Below are 16,858 nucleotides of genomic sequence, written 5' to 3' on the forward strand. Positions count from 1 at the left end.
TATGCTCTAAACTGCAGGCTAGGAAAAATTCCATAATTACTCGGTTTATTTGCTAGGGTATCTGACCAACACATCATCAATCATAAATCCTCAATTCTCTCCTCAAGGTCCTTGACCCATTCTTCCATGACCTGCTTATTGTTCTCGATGGAAACGTTTCCTTCCTTTATAGCAGTCTCAATCTTCACAAGACCCTCGTTCCACTGCTTCAATTCCGCGGCCATCTCTGCTTGCTGCCTCTCGATGCGAGTCAATGTATCACTTGCAGCCGCAGCGTCTGCATGGATAGCTCTGAGTGATCGCAACCGGTCCAAGAGAGGTGGGAGTATGGGAGTAAGGTTCTCGATGGTAGGAAGAATTCCGTAGAGCGCATTGATCTTTGCTTCCTGTTCAGACTCTTCTAGTTGAGCCGTCGAGCCGTTGCGGCCGAGTTCTTCTCTCAAAGACTTTGCTTTCTCCCTGGAGTCATTGAGTTTGTCCTGCTCTTGAGCTAGCGTCCGTACCCGTCGGCTGATGGCATCCAAGTTTGCAGTCGAGGCTTCTGACAGGGTTGAAATCTGCTTGTTCATGGAATCCAAAGTCGGTAGAATTGCGCGAGGAAGGCCATTGGCATCAGCCTCTGGCATCAATGAAGCATTGATTCCCAAGCCCTTCTCCAGCATCAACAATCGGCGGTCAAAGTCAGCAGCTTTGGCCAAAGCATGACTTTGCTCATATGTTGGTGCGTATGTCACCGTGTAAGTTGCATCCTCTCCTGATGTTGTTTCGGGTTTCTCTTCCGGGCTTGAAGGTGTGATCGGTTGTGGCATCCTGACTGCGGTTGGGCGACCTGCAGGCTTTGAGATCTCGTCCAGCACTTGGCTGAGGGAAGCCAACCTATCGTCGCCAGTGGCCTCGTCATTGTCGTCCTTCGCCTGAGATTCGGCCTTTCGCTTCGCATATTCATTCTTGGCCTCTTCTACTTCACGCTTCAAGCGAGCAATTCTTCGTTCCAAACTTTCGTCATCGTCGTCGTCGGAGAGATCGCCAAGCTCTTGGGTTCCGTCCTCCAGTATGCGCTGTCTACGACTAGAGGCCTTGTACGATTTGCGTTTGCCATCAACTCGGTCTGAAAAGTCCACTCCGTTCGCATCGACGTTCGTAGGAAGAAAACGAGAGCGAGCCTCATCTATTCGCAAACGAGATCTAGAGATGCCAGGTGTCTCGTCCTCCATATCATAGAACTCATCGTCCGAATGCGTTCGAGCAGCGGTCGTCTGTAGGTTGAGTGAGTAAAGTTGTGGCGTATCCAAGTTGGATAAAGCTTACGGGAACCGTGGAGTTGTCGTCTATGAGCTCGGGAGTTTCGTAGATGTCTGGAGCGGAATCCTAGATAGGGAGTTAGCATTGGATGTTTGGCTTTGTTGTAGCTACAGCAAACTCACTAAATCTGGCAAAGCAGCGTACTTTCGGTTGAGAGCCATCTTTGCTGCCGAAGGCCAGATGGTGATGATTTTCTAATTTACGAGCAAACGGGGTATGTTCATAAAGCTTGTTCAAAGCTCCAAAATTCGTCGTGACGTTCAAGGTTGAAAGCGACCTGATTCAAACAACAACTCTAACGGTTGGCAGGCATCCCTTTCGGCTTCCGAGCGCTGGAGCACTGACCATTAATGGGCTACCTGCAGCACTAATGTTCGGCGTCTACCCCTGTGCACGCTGGACTTTCTGTCTCAGTGATAGGCTACAGGGCGGGGTCAATCCGGCAGGAGCGCGTTTGTCAAAGTAGGTGCGCCTGCTAGCCTCCCTACGCGTAAACGTCGCTGCAACCCTGCCACCCAACTTCAGCGGACCTTGTTTGCAAGCGAGTGAACGTTAATCAACAGTCAGATACCTAGGTATTGATCAAAGTATTGTTCGAGTGATTACCACGTCTTCACCTTCTTTTACTTCCTTTCTTTCTTCCCTTTCTCACCTTCACCCACCCAATCTCTTGCATGGCGATGCCTTAATGACTCCCTTTCCTCTGCGTTTACAGACACATTGCAACTCAAAACTTCGAGCACAGTATCTTTATCGATCTTGTTTTCGTATCACGAAATAAGAAGAGGAAAGCTTTCAACAAACCATGAATAGGAGAGTAGGGTTGAGTAAGCTCTCAAGACCTGAGTCACTTCTCAGCACGTTCAATATCAAGGGAAAGCAGAGGCAAACCCTTGAGAAGGAACCTGAGGATGTCAACGCCCCACCAGTGTCCTCCGGGGACGAGGGCGAGAGCGAGGGCGATGATAAGGAGGAAATACCACCGGTCGCAGATTTGAAACTGAAATTCAGTCGGGCCAAGAAAGACATAGTTTCTGACTCTGATGATTCAGAGACGGAAAGATCAAATCGGGGGAATATTAAACGCACCAACTTCCCTGCTTCGAGTAATGCCAAGTCTCGAGAGAAGACGACAAAGAAGACGCAAAAGCGCGGGAGCGAGCAATCGGCAGCCGATGATACCGAAGAGACATCTTCCTCAAGCTCCAAACGAAGGAGGGTGACTTCTGGGTCTGCAAACGATTCGGCAAATCATTTCGTTGATGCGCGAGGATTTACAAAGTCCTCAAAATCTAAAGTGAGATACGGCTCTTCCAGAAATGGCATGGGGTCACAAGCTTCAAGAGCGTCGCAAGCGTCCCCTAGCTCACAGGAATCACAAACGAATAAAGGTTTGTCGCGTTGCTATATATATTCTTGTCATCACGTTAACTTACTGGCAGGTAAAGGGATTGGTTCAGATCGCAAGACCCTGGCAAAACAAGACGAGGATGACGGCCTTGACAGCTCTCCAATCAAAGATAAATCAACGTTCAAGCTTGTCTCAAGAGAATCTCTCAGCCCCCAAAAGCCAGAATCAAAAAAGCGCAAGCTGACCGTACCTGTGGATGACCTGGGGTCTCCCGAGAAGGGAGTCAAAACGCCCATGATTTTACCAAGCCGTGAAAATTCTTGTTCTAGCCAAGACAAGAAAGGAGGTTCCAGCAGCGCTTCACAAGGGTCAACTTCTGCCGGAAAGGGCGTCTTCCAAAAACCCGCTATGATCAGAAATAGAAAACCAAAAAGGAAGATGCGACCTCCTTCGCCCGAGTATAAGCCTGCGACGTTCATCAACCCGGTTGATATTGATTTCGATTTCGATTTAGAAGGTGGTAATGCCGATAGTGTCTCATCGCCCATCTTGTCGGATCTGGATCAACTCAGCGACACGGAATCCAATGAGATACCGTCTGAAGATGAGAAAGTCTCCGAAGAAAGGATGGCCGAATGTCCATGGTGCGGTGATGCTGTTTTGGAGCAGGCTCTTAAGGACTACTCTAAAGGCAAGAGATTGACTGTGCAAATGCAGGCAAGGTTCTGTGCAAAGCACAAGAGGGAAACAGCTATGGACACATGGCGTGAAAGAGGCTATCCTCACATCGACTGGGACCGATTGGAGAAACGGCTTGACGACCATCAGCAATACTTGGCCAGGATTGTTGACGGAAAAGAGTCCCATTACCGCAATATACACGCTGAAAAGGTCCAGACAGGCCAGGCCAGGTCACTCAAGAAAGAGGGAGACTTGAACCCAGGCTATTATGGCCCACGAGGCTGCAAAGTCATGTGCGACTACCTCGTGGACGAGTTTGGCCAGTCATTGAAAGACAAGGCTACCAAGGACCGTGTCATTGCTGGGCGTGGTTCGGCAGCTTTTATTCAATCAGTCTTAGTTGCTGAACTTGCTGTGCAGCTGATAATGGAGGACATGAACGTGAATGCGCGTGAGGCTCGAGAAATCATGGAAGAGAGCAAGACTCTGGGCGAGTTGATACACGAAGAAATATGATACGACTCTGAAAGTGGAACACAAACTAGCTTTACGTAGATTTGGTTTTAACATGATATCCGCAAATACATCTGCAATCTTTGCTTCGCAAGAAACTACCTGTCACATCTCACTTTCTAGCTGTTCGGATTGAACGTCTGATGGCATAAAAACGAAACTTGGGATTCTGTTATATCGGAGGCCAATGTGGCCGTCTAGCTCTAATCACAGCTCTTTGAGCTGATCGCCATATGGTACAAAAAGTTTCTAGTCAATACTAGCTTTAACCGCGTCACCACCCTCATCTCTCTATGCGCGCTTTTCTCTATTGCTCTTTCTTTGTCTTGAGGGAAATGTCGGTTGTTGTCTGCATGAAAAACTGTCGCTCAATAGCCTTGAGTATCTCGTCGAGGAGCCTGTATAGAGTTAGTTGGATGGACTTTACAAAAAAAGAACAGAGAGGAAAACTTACACAACTGGGGCACTAATAAGAACAACTGCCTTCCACTCCAGGATGTTGAGGGGAACAATGGAAAACAGACCCTGAAGGAAGGGAATGTAGAGGAGGGCGAAGTGAAGGGCCATGGACAGAGCAATGGCGTAGACGAGCATCATGTTCTTCCACAGAGGCAGAGTGAGAAGGGATTCACTGGATGACAGGGCGTTGATGGCGTTGAACATCTCAATGACGACCAGGATAGACAACGAGACAGTCGAAGCCGACTTGGCCATGTCGTTGGAGAACATAGCGCAGCCAATTTCAGGATATTCAGCTGAGCAGTGGTGGAAGCGAGTGAGCTGGCGGAAAGTGATCTGGGGGCCCTCCGTGTTGTACATGAACCACCAGGCGTATCCAGCAACAGTAGCAAGACCAACGTATGTACCAATGACGAGATAACGGAAGAACAGCCAGCCACCAATGAGGGGTTCGTCTCGCTTGCGAGGGCGACGCTTCATGATGTCGTGATCAGGAGGGTTGAAAGACAGAGCGGTGGCAGGAAGACCATCGGTGACAAGGTTTACCCAAAGAAGCTGAACAGGAACCAGGGCTTCAGGCATGCCAAGAGCAGCCGTGAGGAAGATGGAAACAACCTCGCCAATGTTGGAGGAGATGAGATAACGGATGAACTGTTGAGTGTTGTTGTAGATGGAGCGTCCCTCCTCAATAGCGACCTCGATAGTGGCAAAGTTGCTGTCGGCGAGGACCATGTCGGCGGCCAGCTTGGAGACATCGGTTCCAGAACCCATGGCAACACCGATATCAGCCTTCTTCAGAGCAGGAGCGTCGTTGACACCATCACCAGTCATGGCAACAACTTCGCCAAGAGACTGAAGGAGATCGACCAGTCGGGACTTGTGGCTGGGCTCAACACGGGAGAACAGAGAGGCACGCTTGGCTGCTTCGAGTTGCTCGTTGGGAGACAGTTGATCAAATTCGCGGCCAGTGTAGCTCTTTCCAGTAAGATCCTCGTGCTGGCCAAAGACACCAATCTGTCGGCAGATGCTCTCAGCAGTGTTGCGGTTGTCGCCAGTGATAACAATAACACGGATACCAGCGTCCTTGCATTGCTTAACAGCATGAGGGACCTCCTCACGAGGAGGGTCAAGCATGCAAACAAGTCCGAGGAAAGTCATCTTTTGTTCAAGCTGGGCGTAGTGCTCGGTGGTATCAGCGGTCTGGAGAAGAGGGTTCTCGGGCACGTTGTCAATGCTGGCGAGGGCGATAACTCGGAGACCGTTGTTGCCGTATCGTACAATCTCAGTCATCAAACGGTCTGAAATCTTCTTGGTGAGGGGGACCTTCTTGCCATTGGAGCCAACAAGGGTCTCTGTGCAGCGATCAATGACAGACTCGGGAGCACCCTTGACCAGGAGCTTCTTGTTGCTTCCACTGCCAACCAAGACGGACATGCTCTTGCGATCACGGGAGAATTCGTATGTGGCGAGACGGGGAAGTTCCTTCTGGTAGGCAGCGCTGGCATAATGAACACAATCTTCGGGGCGGGTATTGGTGGGAGCGCAAGGTCCAATCTTCTCGACGAGAACTCGAAGAGCGCCCTCGGTGGGTTCACCGATGCTGGAAAAGGTGGCAGATTGGGAATCGTAGGCAAGCTGAGCGTCGTTGCAGATGGCGGCGACCTGGGTCATTTGCCGAATTGTGTTGGACGTGACATGAAGGTCCCGAACGATGACACCGCTGGCCTTGATAGATCCACGAGGAGCGAAAGTAGTGCCCTCAACATCAAGCTCGCTAAGCTCGCTACCGTCTTCGTTCAGGTGCACAACCTTGTTCACACTCATTTGGTTGGTGGTCAGGGTACCAGTCTTGTCAGAGCAAATGACACTGCAGCTTCCAAGAGTCTCGACAGAGGGGAGGCTTCGGACCACAGCGTTCTTCGCGGCCATCTTTCTCGTTCCAAGAGCCAAACAGGTGGTAATAACAACAGCCAAACCCTCGGGGATAGCAGCGACACCAAGAGAGACGGCAATCTTCAGGTAGTAGATGGCACCCTTGGTCCAGTTACCGTGACTAGGGTCGTTGAAGTTGGGGATATTAATGAGCCAGACCAGGATGCAGATGACAGTAATGACCTTGGCCAGTTTGTCACCGAAATCGTTAAGCTTCTGCTTCAAGGGGGTAGGCTCCGAGATCTGAGCAGTGATGCTCTCGTGAATATCTCCGATGGCGGTGTTGGAACCAGTGAGGACGACGACGGCTCGAGCGCGACCAGTAACCACTGTTGTTCCAGAGAACAACATGTTGGTCTGGTCCTGTAGAACAGCCTTATCATCTTCGACAACTGTAGAAGCGCGTTTTCCGACACTCTCACTCTCTCCAGTAAGAACTGCTTGGTCGACGGAGAAACTGTTGCTTTCGATGGAGACAAGTCGGCAATCGGCAGGGATACGGTCACCGATGTGAACAGTAACAATATCACCGGGGACCAGCTCTTCAGCCTTTACTCGTGAGACCTGGCCACCGTTTCGCACCACATTGGCTTCGTTGGCCGAATATTCTTGCAAGGCGGCGATGGCCTTCTCGGCGCTACTTTCCTGGGAGACTCCGACAACACCGTTGAGGATGAGGATGGTAAGGATCTGTCAAGTCAGCGGTTTGCTCAAGCAGACAGAAACATATTGTTTCCAGAAGCAAGGTACATACAACAATCGGGTCGACAAAGGCGCTCCATCCTTCTTCCTCGTCGAACAAGGCTAGAACAAAAGATACAGCGGCGGAACCGAGAAGGATAATGACAAGTTGGTCCTTGAATTGCTCGAGAATAAGTTCCCAGAGGGGAGTGGGAGGCTCCTCGGGAATGGCTATCGAAAGTTAGAACAGTTGGAGTTGATGGCGGGGCTTGCTGGCAGCTAGCAGAGAGGTTGACATACAGTTGCGCCCATGTTTGCTGCGTAATTCAGTGACCTGCGCGTCACTGAGGCCAGTATTTTCGTTCACGTTGAAGCTGGCGAGGACATCGCCAGCCGGCTTCGCGAAGGCGGTCTCCATCACGAAGACAATGCGCGAGGGGGCGCTCGAGATAAGGCTAAACCGACTTCGTGTGCTGAAGAGTCGAATATGTCTTGCGCCAAAGTATGTACCGATGGGATGTGGAGGGAGTATACCTTGGAGCAAGCAAGGTAAGAAGAAGTTTATGCAGAAGTTGAAAGGAACGATGAAAAGAAAGAAAGTGCGTGAGGGAAAGAAAAGACACGGAGGCAACAATCACCGGCTTCCTGTCGTGGTAGTAGTACGCCGGATGGAACAGTAGATTTGTCAAGACAGGAAAGGCAAGGCGATCAGAATGGAAGGGCCCGCACGTGGCAACCTTTAACCTTGTTCAGCCGGACAATTATAATAAACTGAAATTATCTGTATCTCTCTCTCTCTCTCTCTCTCTCTACACATAGAAACTTACTTGAATTTCTATATAAATCTAAAACGATAAAAGTTGGCACTAGGCAAGCATCATCCAGGCCGCAAAACCATCCTTTTCCGCTTACATCGTCAGCTTGAAACCTCGAGTTGAGTAGAGTCAAACAGCTTCGTCACCAAAAAGTTCAACGTGTTCGTTTCCATGTCGGGCAGTCGGTATATCTCTCCTGTCTTCTAGCGTCACAGTATTAGCGCATCCCCACAATCCGGGCAGACAGGCGACATGGAGGACTGTAACCCCCTGGAAACAGAGTTCGGCCAGGTACGAAGTCCCCTGAAACTCGATTCAAGACTGCTCGTCCACACTCGACCCCGGCTTGACCTTTCTATTTTGGGCTTAGCCGGTATCTGCACCGCCACGATGCCCAGCCAGGCTTGCCAGACCAGTTACAAGTAGTTTGGCAAATTACATCAACACAAGAGAGACAACCTGGCTTTTGACCCGCCGAGCATATATGCCAAGTTGACGATTGCCGGCATGCCGTTCTCTCCAATCGAAGTTGAAAATGACAATGGGTAACTGAGAGACTGTGGAGAATAACTACAACATAACTATTCTGAGGATTCGTAAGCTTCTTTCCCTAAAATTCGTGATTTCGGCCCGGCATGGCCGACTGACTCGGAATCTGGCTTGGCTATAGTCATGATGGCCTCGAACCCGACTCGGATGAAAGCAGACACGATGGGATCTGTTCTCAGGTTAGATCTCTACATTACAAGGCTCTTGCATAGATCTAAACCTAAATTTAATTCGGATCAAAGGGTTCACCAATAGTCAGCATGAACAGGTGGGTAGGCAGTACTGCACAGCTGCGCGCATAGTCATTTATCATGAGCATCATGCTCACGAACCTGATAATGATTCATCAAAGCCAGTACCAAGAGTAGTTTCTATGAAACTTGTGAGTCTTTGTATTCGATCTTCGCAGGTTTTTAGAAGCTCTAAGCCATTTCCATCGACCTACAGTTCCGACGATACTTGATGGCGTCTTTTGTTCTTCTCGGAAGATGAAGTTTGAAGTCATGACTGCGCAAACAACCCATCCGGGTTCAAAGCCATAAATTCTTCATCACTTGATCAGCTCCACGACAAAAGTCCTGATCCTCAACCTTATTGTCACTTCAGCATACATGATCACTGTCCAATCATCAGCCACAAACACCATGGTCACACAGATCGTGCTCCGCGTTTCAAATCCAGCCTCCCAGCCTTTTTATATGCACAGCTCTCTAGACCGGGAAGCTTCTCGTCGCCTCAGTCGGGCAGTCATGCGACCCCCCGGGCGGGTAGCAAAAAAGTAAGGACTTGAAGCAATCCAAACGAAATTGTTAGTTCACCCTTAAGCCATATATACACCAAGAGTGATCTAATATTTTATTAACTGCTAAACCAGTACCGGTTTTTGTGCAACCCGCCTGCCCCCGTATCACGCTTCCGGCATGGACGACAATTCCATATTACTTAGCCGTCGTTGGGTTTCCAAGGCTGCAAAATCCCATGCAAGCCACGAAGCCAATATCAAGACGGTAGCAGCTGAAGGGTCCAATGCTTCTGTGTTCATGTTATGGATTCGACGATTCCAATCAGACTTGGCATGGCCAAGGTCTTTCATAGATAAAACAAGTCATGACCTCAGTGTCACTGCATCACTCTATCAGTGATGGGCATCAATATCTCCGTCTCAGTACTTCCAGCCTCTTCTCAAGCCAATGAGATCCTGCAGGCGCCTCTCTGCATCACTACATCTCAGCTGTGATACTTGAGCTGATCGTCACCGGCTGTACCGAATACAGTGACTCGGCCTGGGTTCGTGGATAGCAGGTACTGGCTTCCGTCCGAGTCGACATGTCCGTGTGAGACAGCCTCACTGTAGAGTTTAAGCATTCGTCGCTTTCGGGCGACATGCTCGGTCAAAATAATTCTTGCAGCCGGGCAGCTCCTTTCTCCACGGTTTGACGCGCTATTTAGGAAGAAGGGTTCCCGACTATTTGTTCTTATCGACTAAGGTAATAGGCAAGTGGCAGGTAGTCAGTCATCTATGAGGGAAGCAGCTGCCTCAGTATCGTGACTTCCTGACAAGCTCCCGTCGCCATCGAGCTACTCCTTCTTTGATCTCTGTCTAGAATTCCAACACATTTTATCGACCCTTCTCTATCATTCATCATCACGGCCATGTGTCAGCAATACATCTGAAGCCGGATCTTTCGAGTGTTGTCTGGCTTTCTTGGAATCAGCACTTTGTTACTTTCTTGGACTTTACCTAGTGACTCTCTTTCCGTCATGGCTCTTGTGAATCCTCCGACCTGGCCTGATGTTTCTCACAATATTCATAGTGCACGGCATTTCAGTTGGACCGCAGGTTTTCCATATCTATCACGTCCCGATGCTCATGCCGGTTCTCCCAGTTTATACGACATCAAGTCGTCTCCAAGTCTGGAATACTTGCCTCTCGATGGCGTAAACGCTCTCGCTGCCTCAGACAGGGCCGGTACCGAGTACACAGCTCCTAGGAGGGTAGCCAATCCAGAGGTCGCATCTTCTGGTTCACAAACACACATCGGTCTCTCCAAAGAACTTTCGTATAAAACTCCATGTTCCGGCAATAAACATCCTCGACGACCTTTTCACAAATGGATGAGATCTCTGCACCGGCGAGTCAGTCATAGAGACCACGAAGGGGCAATATGGCCTGCTGATGCGGGATGGCAATACCTCGAGTCCAATCAATCTTATCAACAATCACTCAACCACAAACTAAGCCGTCGGCTTTCATCTTCTGGATCCTCGCTTGGTTTGATTGCTGCAGTTCAAAGCGCCAGTATTAGCCTCGCTAGTGGCAGTGCTGTCTCGCGCTCACGCCGACATCATGGTCGCTCGCGTTGCCGTTCCCGGGCTGAGCAAAGTAGCCGAGCTTCTTTGTCTGCCCCACGATTCTCTGAGGACAGTATTCCATTGGAAAAGGGGAATGTAGACGTCGCCGAGATGCACCGCTCAATACGGCGCCGACAAATCCTAGAAGAGCTCATAAGTACGGAGGAAGGCTACATCGGTGATGTTCGCTTCCTTATCCATGTATGTCAGCTCTCATTTCCGTACTGCTACAATTACTGACGAGGCTTAGACTTATATCAACATGCTTGCTGCTCTTCCTACTTTGCCTGAACGACTACGGTCATCCATCAACCATAACCTGGACCGCATCCTTCAGCTACACGAAGAGATATTAGGCGAATTGCACAGAATAGTTCCTGACTCCGAGTACAGTCAAGCCGATCATCTCACTGCTTCTTTCAAGGTGACCAGCCCCAAAACAGGACATCGTTGGTGGGGCAGTTTGGACGTACTTCCTGAGGACCAGGTCAGCCTTCAGAGGCTCGAAAGGGAGCCTGGTATATTTTCTGAGCCTCAGGTAGCAGCAGAAGTAGCTAAAGTTTTTAGCAAGAGAGTAAGCTATCTTTCTCAAGAATTAACAAAATCGGGCTAATTCGGTGCAAGATGCATCAATTCTTTGTGTATAGGGAATATGGCGCAAAGTATGAGACAATGATCAAGGACGTCACCTCAGCTCTTGATAGTCTTCCTGAGTGGGAAGCTCATCAAAAGGGTCTTGAAGCGTTTGCATTCACTATTGGGGCCGCCCCATCGTCTAATGATAGGAAGTCACTTACTATAGGGGACCTTCTTGTCAAGGTACGTCCCCCGGGCAGTCCTGCTTCAACGACTAACATCCTTCCGTCAGCCCATTCAAAGGGTTTGCAGATACCCCCTTTTATTTGCGGAGTTGTTGAAATGTACTCCCGTCATCGATTGCCCGAATTCTCATATGGAAGTTGAAACTGCGTTGATGAGGCTTCGTGAAGCTACATCCGCGATCAATCATTCGACCGAAGACAATCTAATGAAGGATACTCTTGAAAAGACTTGGTTACTACAAGATCGTATTGTCTTTCCCAACAGGGTGGGTTTTACTGATGCTCTATCGTCCCATGCAGTTAACACTCGATTAGAGACTAGACGCGAACTCGAAAAATCAAGTGCGCTCGTTTGGACACATACAGTTGTGTGGGGTCCTGCATGTCTGTTGGCAGACATCAACAGGTGTCGATGGCCAATATATGATCTGCTTGCTCTACAAAGACGTTCTCTGTCTTGCCTGTGGTGGGAGGTATGATCCGATCTACACCGTAGTAGCCTGCATCGATATACATAGTACAACTATTGAAGAGGTCGATAATGGGCGAGGTATGCCATGCCCTCTTTGTCTAAGTTCCAGCACTAACATGGGTTTTCTACAGGCCTACAATGCCATTTGGCGCCTTTCTCGTGGAAATTGGTCTTTAAAATTGATCACCAGCTATATGAAGTTGTCATGACGGCTTGCACATCCAAGGAGGAACGCGAATGGCGAAGTCGACTGTCCCAACCAACTAGTTCAGATGCAAGTACAAGAGCTCCGGGTCTCAATCTATTTCTTTCAATTGATATTATGAGTTTGGGTGCTGTCTTTGGGCGGCCAGGTATATTTGTTCTTCTTCATCGGCATTATCACCGTTACTAATAGATACAGGGACTATTGCACGAAGCTTGTCGACTCATCGTATCTCAGCTAGAGAGTTTGAGTCGTCTGCCCTTCACTTCATACTCAAAAACACGTGTGCTGCGAGGTCTAGTAATCCTGCCTGTGCAGGGGCTGGACTGGATCGTTCGCAATCGTTGTTGACGACGAAGAAATCGAGAACTCCAGTCCTGGTGCCATCTCGAAGTGAAAGGGCTCGGCTCGAGATACTTGTCGCAGACGTCTGGAGCCACGGCGTCCTTCCACTTCCTAGCATGACGAACGTCGCGCGGAATGAGCAGGCGATCAGACGGTCGGCATCGACAGTAATGAGGAAATTGAGCGTATCAAGCATGGCCAGGCGATCAGGAAGTGTGAAACGCAAAATTGTCGAAGACCTATCAAGCGAAGAACAAGCTCATCACAACAGCATCGAAAGTGATAGTGGTGTTGATGTGTTCGATAAGAATTTGCGTGAAGGAAGCTCACATTCTTATACGACAAGAAGCTCTCTTTCCCCGGAGACCCAAGAACTCGGGGAGGAGTGTCAGATTCCCGATACTCAATCTCCTAGACTCGAGCTTACACAAATATCCGAACTTGAACCTCTTGACTTGATAGGAATCATATCAAAGAAGCAGCTCCAGAGTGGATCAGGAGGAGCGACAGCTAGAAGGGAGCACATGGTTAACAAGCTCCCAACAAAATCACCACGCACACAGGCAAAAGAAAACAGTCCTCTCAGGAAAGACAGTTCTGCCTTTTGGATGAATAGGGGAGTCCAGATCAAGGATACTTCATGGATGGAAACACAAAGGCCATATGGTGGGAAAAAGCACACCGGCATTCGTAGGTTCTTCCATTGAGCTGTCGTTGTATAGCCGGTCAGTAGTGGTGTTGGTGTTGGATACATCCTCAGGGTAGCTGCATATATTATAAGATAGGGACGATGAAGATGGGGTTGTGTAAAATATCATAGCTAAATTCAACTATTCAGGCTGACCTCACATTGCAAATGAGACCAACGCTGGAAGTTGATGTTTGTAGGTTGTTTGTACAATAATTCGAGTTTCATGCCAAGGATATGCACTCTGTGTAAAGTTTGCTGATATTGAGACACAATCACGCATTGCTGCTGAATGCGGAAATCATGATGTTCAGGCATCTCGTACTGCGGATTTACAAACTGGGCATCAGGCACCAAGTAACTTGGATTGTCTTGGTACGCCAGAGAAATGAGGCCACGGTGAAGGCCGTGTATGGATGGATGTACCTGTGCCAAGGCAATGGGATATTACACAGAATCAAGTGATTTGTACCTGGCGTGGAAGGCGGGAGAAGAACATAACATCGTCTGGGTTCCACAACAGCTAGGTAATACTTACACGAGGAGTTGCTTAGTTGGGGCTAACGCGGGGCACGCGACCGGTAGATCAAGAGCTTCCATTGGCATTGGCATTGGCATTGACATTGGTAGTAGCAAGTACCTAACATTAGGTCTCATCTACTCGAAATACGGTGACGTACGTGGTGGATGTAAAACATGCAGGAACGTGAAGGAATAAGACGAGCAACTTGCAACCTGGCAAAGCATTTGGAGGCTGAATTTTCTCTTCTGGTTGGTCAGATTAATAGCAATGGCTGGCATTGAGCCCCGCGGTGCAAGCACGCACCTACCCACTTGCCCGCCTTGTAGAGCACGGCTATGACGTAGGTAGCTCTTCTCATCAAGCTACATTCGTCACTGCTCCCCTCGTTGAGCTACCTTTTAAACCTCCGAACGTGCCTGTCCCCCTCACTTCTTTTCCCCTCTTCATTCTCATCATTCAAAGTAACATCACCTCTCGATAATCAATCATCAAAAGCACCAACGACTCTTTCACGTCGATCATACCACCAACACAACAACCTCCCTCCACACAATCATTCACAATGGCTCGCGGCGAGACTCAGCAGACCAAGGTCCACTTCAAGGGCAGCGATGACTTTGTCATCTTCATCGACGATGTCGAGACCTACCAGAAGTGGAAGACCGACAAGAGCGTCCCCCTGGCTCACTTCATCTCCTCTTTCAAGATCTTCTGCACACATGGGTAAGTCGCTTCCTGAAAGGGCACATCCCAATCGCATGATGTGATATCGAAGCTAACACCTCATCAGACAAGGAGCCCAGGGAACACTCGACGCAGCTTCCAAGGCCGCTCTTGAGAACGAGTTCGGCACCTCTGTCGATGACGATGTCATTAAGCAGATCCTTGAGAAGGGCGAGACTCAGAACACTGAGGTAAGGCATTGCTCTTATACACCACAATCAATCCAATACTAACATGGTCTATAGTTCCCCGAGCGCCAGGGCAGCAAGAACGACAGCAAGGGTCCTATGGCCTCCCACTAAAAGAAGCAAGGTGCCAGACGATGTACCATGCAGCGGGCGTTAGGGTTTTTATCAGGTTTAGCGCGAAGTCGAGTACGACAAACAGGGCGGTTGTCTTGAACAACAACATTGATCTCATCCGAAATGGTAAGAGATTGTTGTTGGGCAGGTAGCTTGGTCCACGATCATAGTAATAGGTGATCGGGATCACTAGCATCTCAACGATCTGATGCTCTGAGAGACGGGCATATTTGATGATAGCGCCTCATAAATTTCAACAAGCCTTTCATATTTGACCATCACTAATGATGTCCTATTCGTTTATTTATGTTCTCGACGTGAGGTGATAAGATGTTGCAGTGATGATGTATATGCTTTTCCTCTGCCACACAAGTGGACACCAATTGGAACAGATATTGTCACAAAGAAGCTTGTCACGTTAGTAGTGTCTTCATGTGGTACACAACCGTACGTTCTTTTGCTTTTCATGGGCCAAATATCATCCAGCCTGTTTTACCATTGGTGATACCATTTCATGAAGTTCAATCGCGAATGCATCTCATAGTCAGCATGTGCATTTCATAATATTATTCATTAGCTAATGGGTTTATTGAAATAATGTTTTCCATTTTACATTTATTTATCTCTCTGTATTATACACCAGCAGCAAAGGTTGCACTTTTTGCAGGTGAACATGATCCATGCCTGTTTGTAGTCATAAGCTACCTGTCGTACACTTATCAAAACCATAACACTATATAGCAGCCTGCCTATAACTATATCAATAGATCCGACAAGGGGTGTTTCGGAAATTGCACCCAACAAGGCATCTTGGCAACACCTGTAAACAGATCCAGTCTCGATTCGCTTAAGAAGGCCCTGGCTGTTTCATTGAGTTTTAAACATCACGGCTGGCGTCTTTCCGGCTTGGCTTCGGTAAACAGCCAAACAACGTCCAGATACATGTGAGAATTCTTTGAAGATATTTTGGTAGTATTAGGTTCTATTTTTTTCGGTGGGCTGAAATCTCTGGAGCCAGTGAATGAAGTATCCTCCCCAGTGCCTCGCCTTCCGACCACACGACGTTCATCCAGAATCGACGGCGAATAATGTCTTCCTATCCCAGTATCCTCCACCAACGTCACCACGTTGGTCATGCCAATGTAATACCAAAAATCAAATCAAGACCCAGTCCAACTATCGATGCAAGATCGGTCGCACAGCGTGTAGTACTGGTAGTCGTATATATATCATGAGATCGCTAAACGCCGTAAAGGGTATATATATGTAGTGCATCGTTCCTGAGAAAATCGAAGCCCAGAAGATGTTCAACCAAGAACTCTTTCTGTACCTCGCCTGTGTATTGTAGTATGTATGTGTATAATACATTCATGCTGGGAAGTCTCGACTATGCACGAGATTGTCCGCCGCTGCGTCCACGAGTGGGAAGTGTCCAAGGCTTTGCACATATCATCTATGACAAAGTATGTTAGTTCGTGTTAAGAATGTCAAGACAGGAATCGAAACTCACCTCTCCTTCGCTGTAACCCCAGAAATAGACGACCATGCCGATGAGATAGTAGATGGCGGAGTTTGTGCCTTGATAGATGAGGGCAGCGCTGAGTGCCGTAAGTGGAATGATGGCCAGCCGGAACTCAAGCGAGCGGTGAAGGGCTGAACCAGCGACGAAATTAAGAGGCCATTCAAGACATAGCATGGACAGCCCAAATATCAGGTTTATTATCTGCAAAGCCGGAACAGGTTTTACTGCGCCGTCCAGGGAGCGTGTGAGGAAGTCCCAGAAGATCTTGGGCCAGAAGAAGCACTCGATGGCAGCCAAGACTTGGTCTGAAGGAGGAGAGTTAATAAACGTTTGAGTCATCTCTTTTGAAAGAATAATAAACTTACAGGCTGCAGCACTCAAAACGATGAGGCGGGCCCAATGGTTCTTGATGAGTTTTCCCATGATGGATGAGTAGTGGTTGTCGAGACTGAATTAAGTTGCCTTGCTCTTTCTTTGTTGTCGATTGCCGGTTTCCTTGCGTCTTTGTCTTTTCCTCTCGTCGATTCGTCTTCTGTTCGTATGCTGCTCCAACACTGCTGTCCGGGCTTGATTTTGATATGGTATTATAGACCGGCCAGCGGTGAAAAGAATGAACAAACGA

The 16,858-nt window shown here is 48.6% G+C and overlaps 6 protein-coding genes across 6 annotated transcripts; 3 read left to right on the plus strand and 3 right to left on the minus strand.

The window, feature by feature from the left end:
• Positions 1–80: 80 nt before the first annotated feature.
• On the minus strand, positions 81–1,463 carry FGSG_01263 (uncharacterized protein; the record flags this gene model as incomplete). Its single annotated transcript, XM_011318741.1, has 3 exons — positions 81–1,256; positions 1,309–1,368; positions 1,425–1,463. The coding sequence occupies 3 exons, from the start codon at positions 1,461–1,463 to the stop codon at positions 81–83; spliced, it is 1,275 nt and encodes a 424-aa protein (XP_011317043.1).
• Positions 1,464–2,107: 644 nt separating this feature from the next.
• Positions 2,108–3,850, plus strand: FGSG_01264 (uncharacterized protein; the record flags this gene model as incomplete). The annotated part of the gene is made up of 2 exons (XM_011318742.1): positions 2,108–2,693; positions 2,745–3,850. 2 exons carry the CDS (start codon positions 2,108–2,110, stop codon positions 3,848–3,850), a joined length of 1,692 nt encoding a protein of 563 aa, XP_011317044.1.
• A 304-nt stretch (positions 3,851–4,154) lies between these two features.
• FGSG_01265 (sarcoplasmic/endoplasmic reticulum calcium ATPase 2) lies at positions 4,155–7,337 on the minus strand (the record flags this gene model as incomplete). Its single annotated transcript, XM_011318743.1, has 4 exons — positions 4,155–4,245; positions 4,302–6,928; positions 6,993–7,150; positions 7,220–7,337. 4 exons carry the CDS (start codon positions 7,335–7,337, stop codon positions 4,155–4,157), a joined length of 2,994 nt encoding a protein of 997 aa, XP_011317045.1.
• A 2,707-nt stretch (positions 7,338–10,044) lies between these two features.
• Positions 10,045–13,185, plus strand: FGSG_01266 (uncharacterized protein; the record flags this gene model as incomplete). Its single annotated transcript, XM_011318744.1, has 7 exons — positions 10,045–10,836; positions 10,886–11,209; positions 11,260–11,454; positions 11,504–11,929; positions 11,991–12,006; positions 12,060–12,281; positions 12,332–13,185. The coding sequence occupies 7 exons, from the start codon at positions 10,045–10,047 to the stop codon at positions 13,183–13,185; spliced, it is 2,829 nt and encodes a 942-aa protein (XP_011317046.1).
• A 749-nt stretch (positions 13,186–13,934) lies between these two features.
• Positions 13,935–15,113, plus strand: FGSG_01267 (uncharacterized protein). Its single transcript, XM_011318745.1, has 3 exons — positions 13,935–14,412; positions 14,480–14,603; positions 14,658–15,113. Exons 1-3 carry the CDS (start codon positions 14,252–14,254, stop codon positions 14,712–14,714), a joined length of 342 nt encoding a protein of 113 aa, XP_011317047.1. The 5' UTR covers positions 13,935–14,251; the 3' UTR covers positions 14,715–15,113.
• A 988-nt stretch (positions 15,114–16,101) lies between these two features.
• FGSG_01268 (uncharacterized protein) lies at positions 16,102–16,659 on the minus strand (the record flags this gene model as incomplete). The annotated part of the gene is made up of 3 exons (XM_011318746.1): positions 16,102–16,167; positions 16,225–16,541; positions 16,602–16,659. 3 exons carry the CDS (start codon positions 16,657–16,659, stop codon positions 16,102–16,104), a joined length of 441 nt encoding a protein of 146 aa, XP_011317048.1.
• Between the last annotated feature and the right edge of the window lie 199 nt (positions 16,660–16,858).

Source organism: Fusarium graminearum, chromosome 1 (assembly GCF_000240135.3).
Source record: "Fusarium graminearum PH-1 chromosome 1, whole genome shotgun sequence".
NCBI classification, from domain to species: domain Eukaryota; kingdom Fungi; phylum Ascomycota; class Sordariomycetes; order Hypocreales; family Nectriaceae; genus Fusarium; species Fusarium graminearum.

What these genes read in the sequence shown, in the direction of transcription:
- FGSG_01267 (XM_011318745.1), top strand. Translation starts at nt 14,252, where the DNA reads ATGGCTCGCGGCGAGACTCAGCAGACCAAGGTCCACTTCAAGGGCAGC. An exon ending in AAGATCTTCTGCACACATGG is followed by an intron (nt 14,413 to 14,479) that starts GTAAGTCGCTTC and finishes ACACCTCATCAG; the next exon opens with ACAAGGAGCCCAGGGAACAC. An exon ending in GCGAGACTCAGAACACTGAG is followed by an intron (nt 14,604 to 14,657) that starts GTAAGGCATTGC and finishes CATGGTCTATAG; the next exon opens with TTCCCCGAGCGCCAGGGCAG.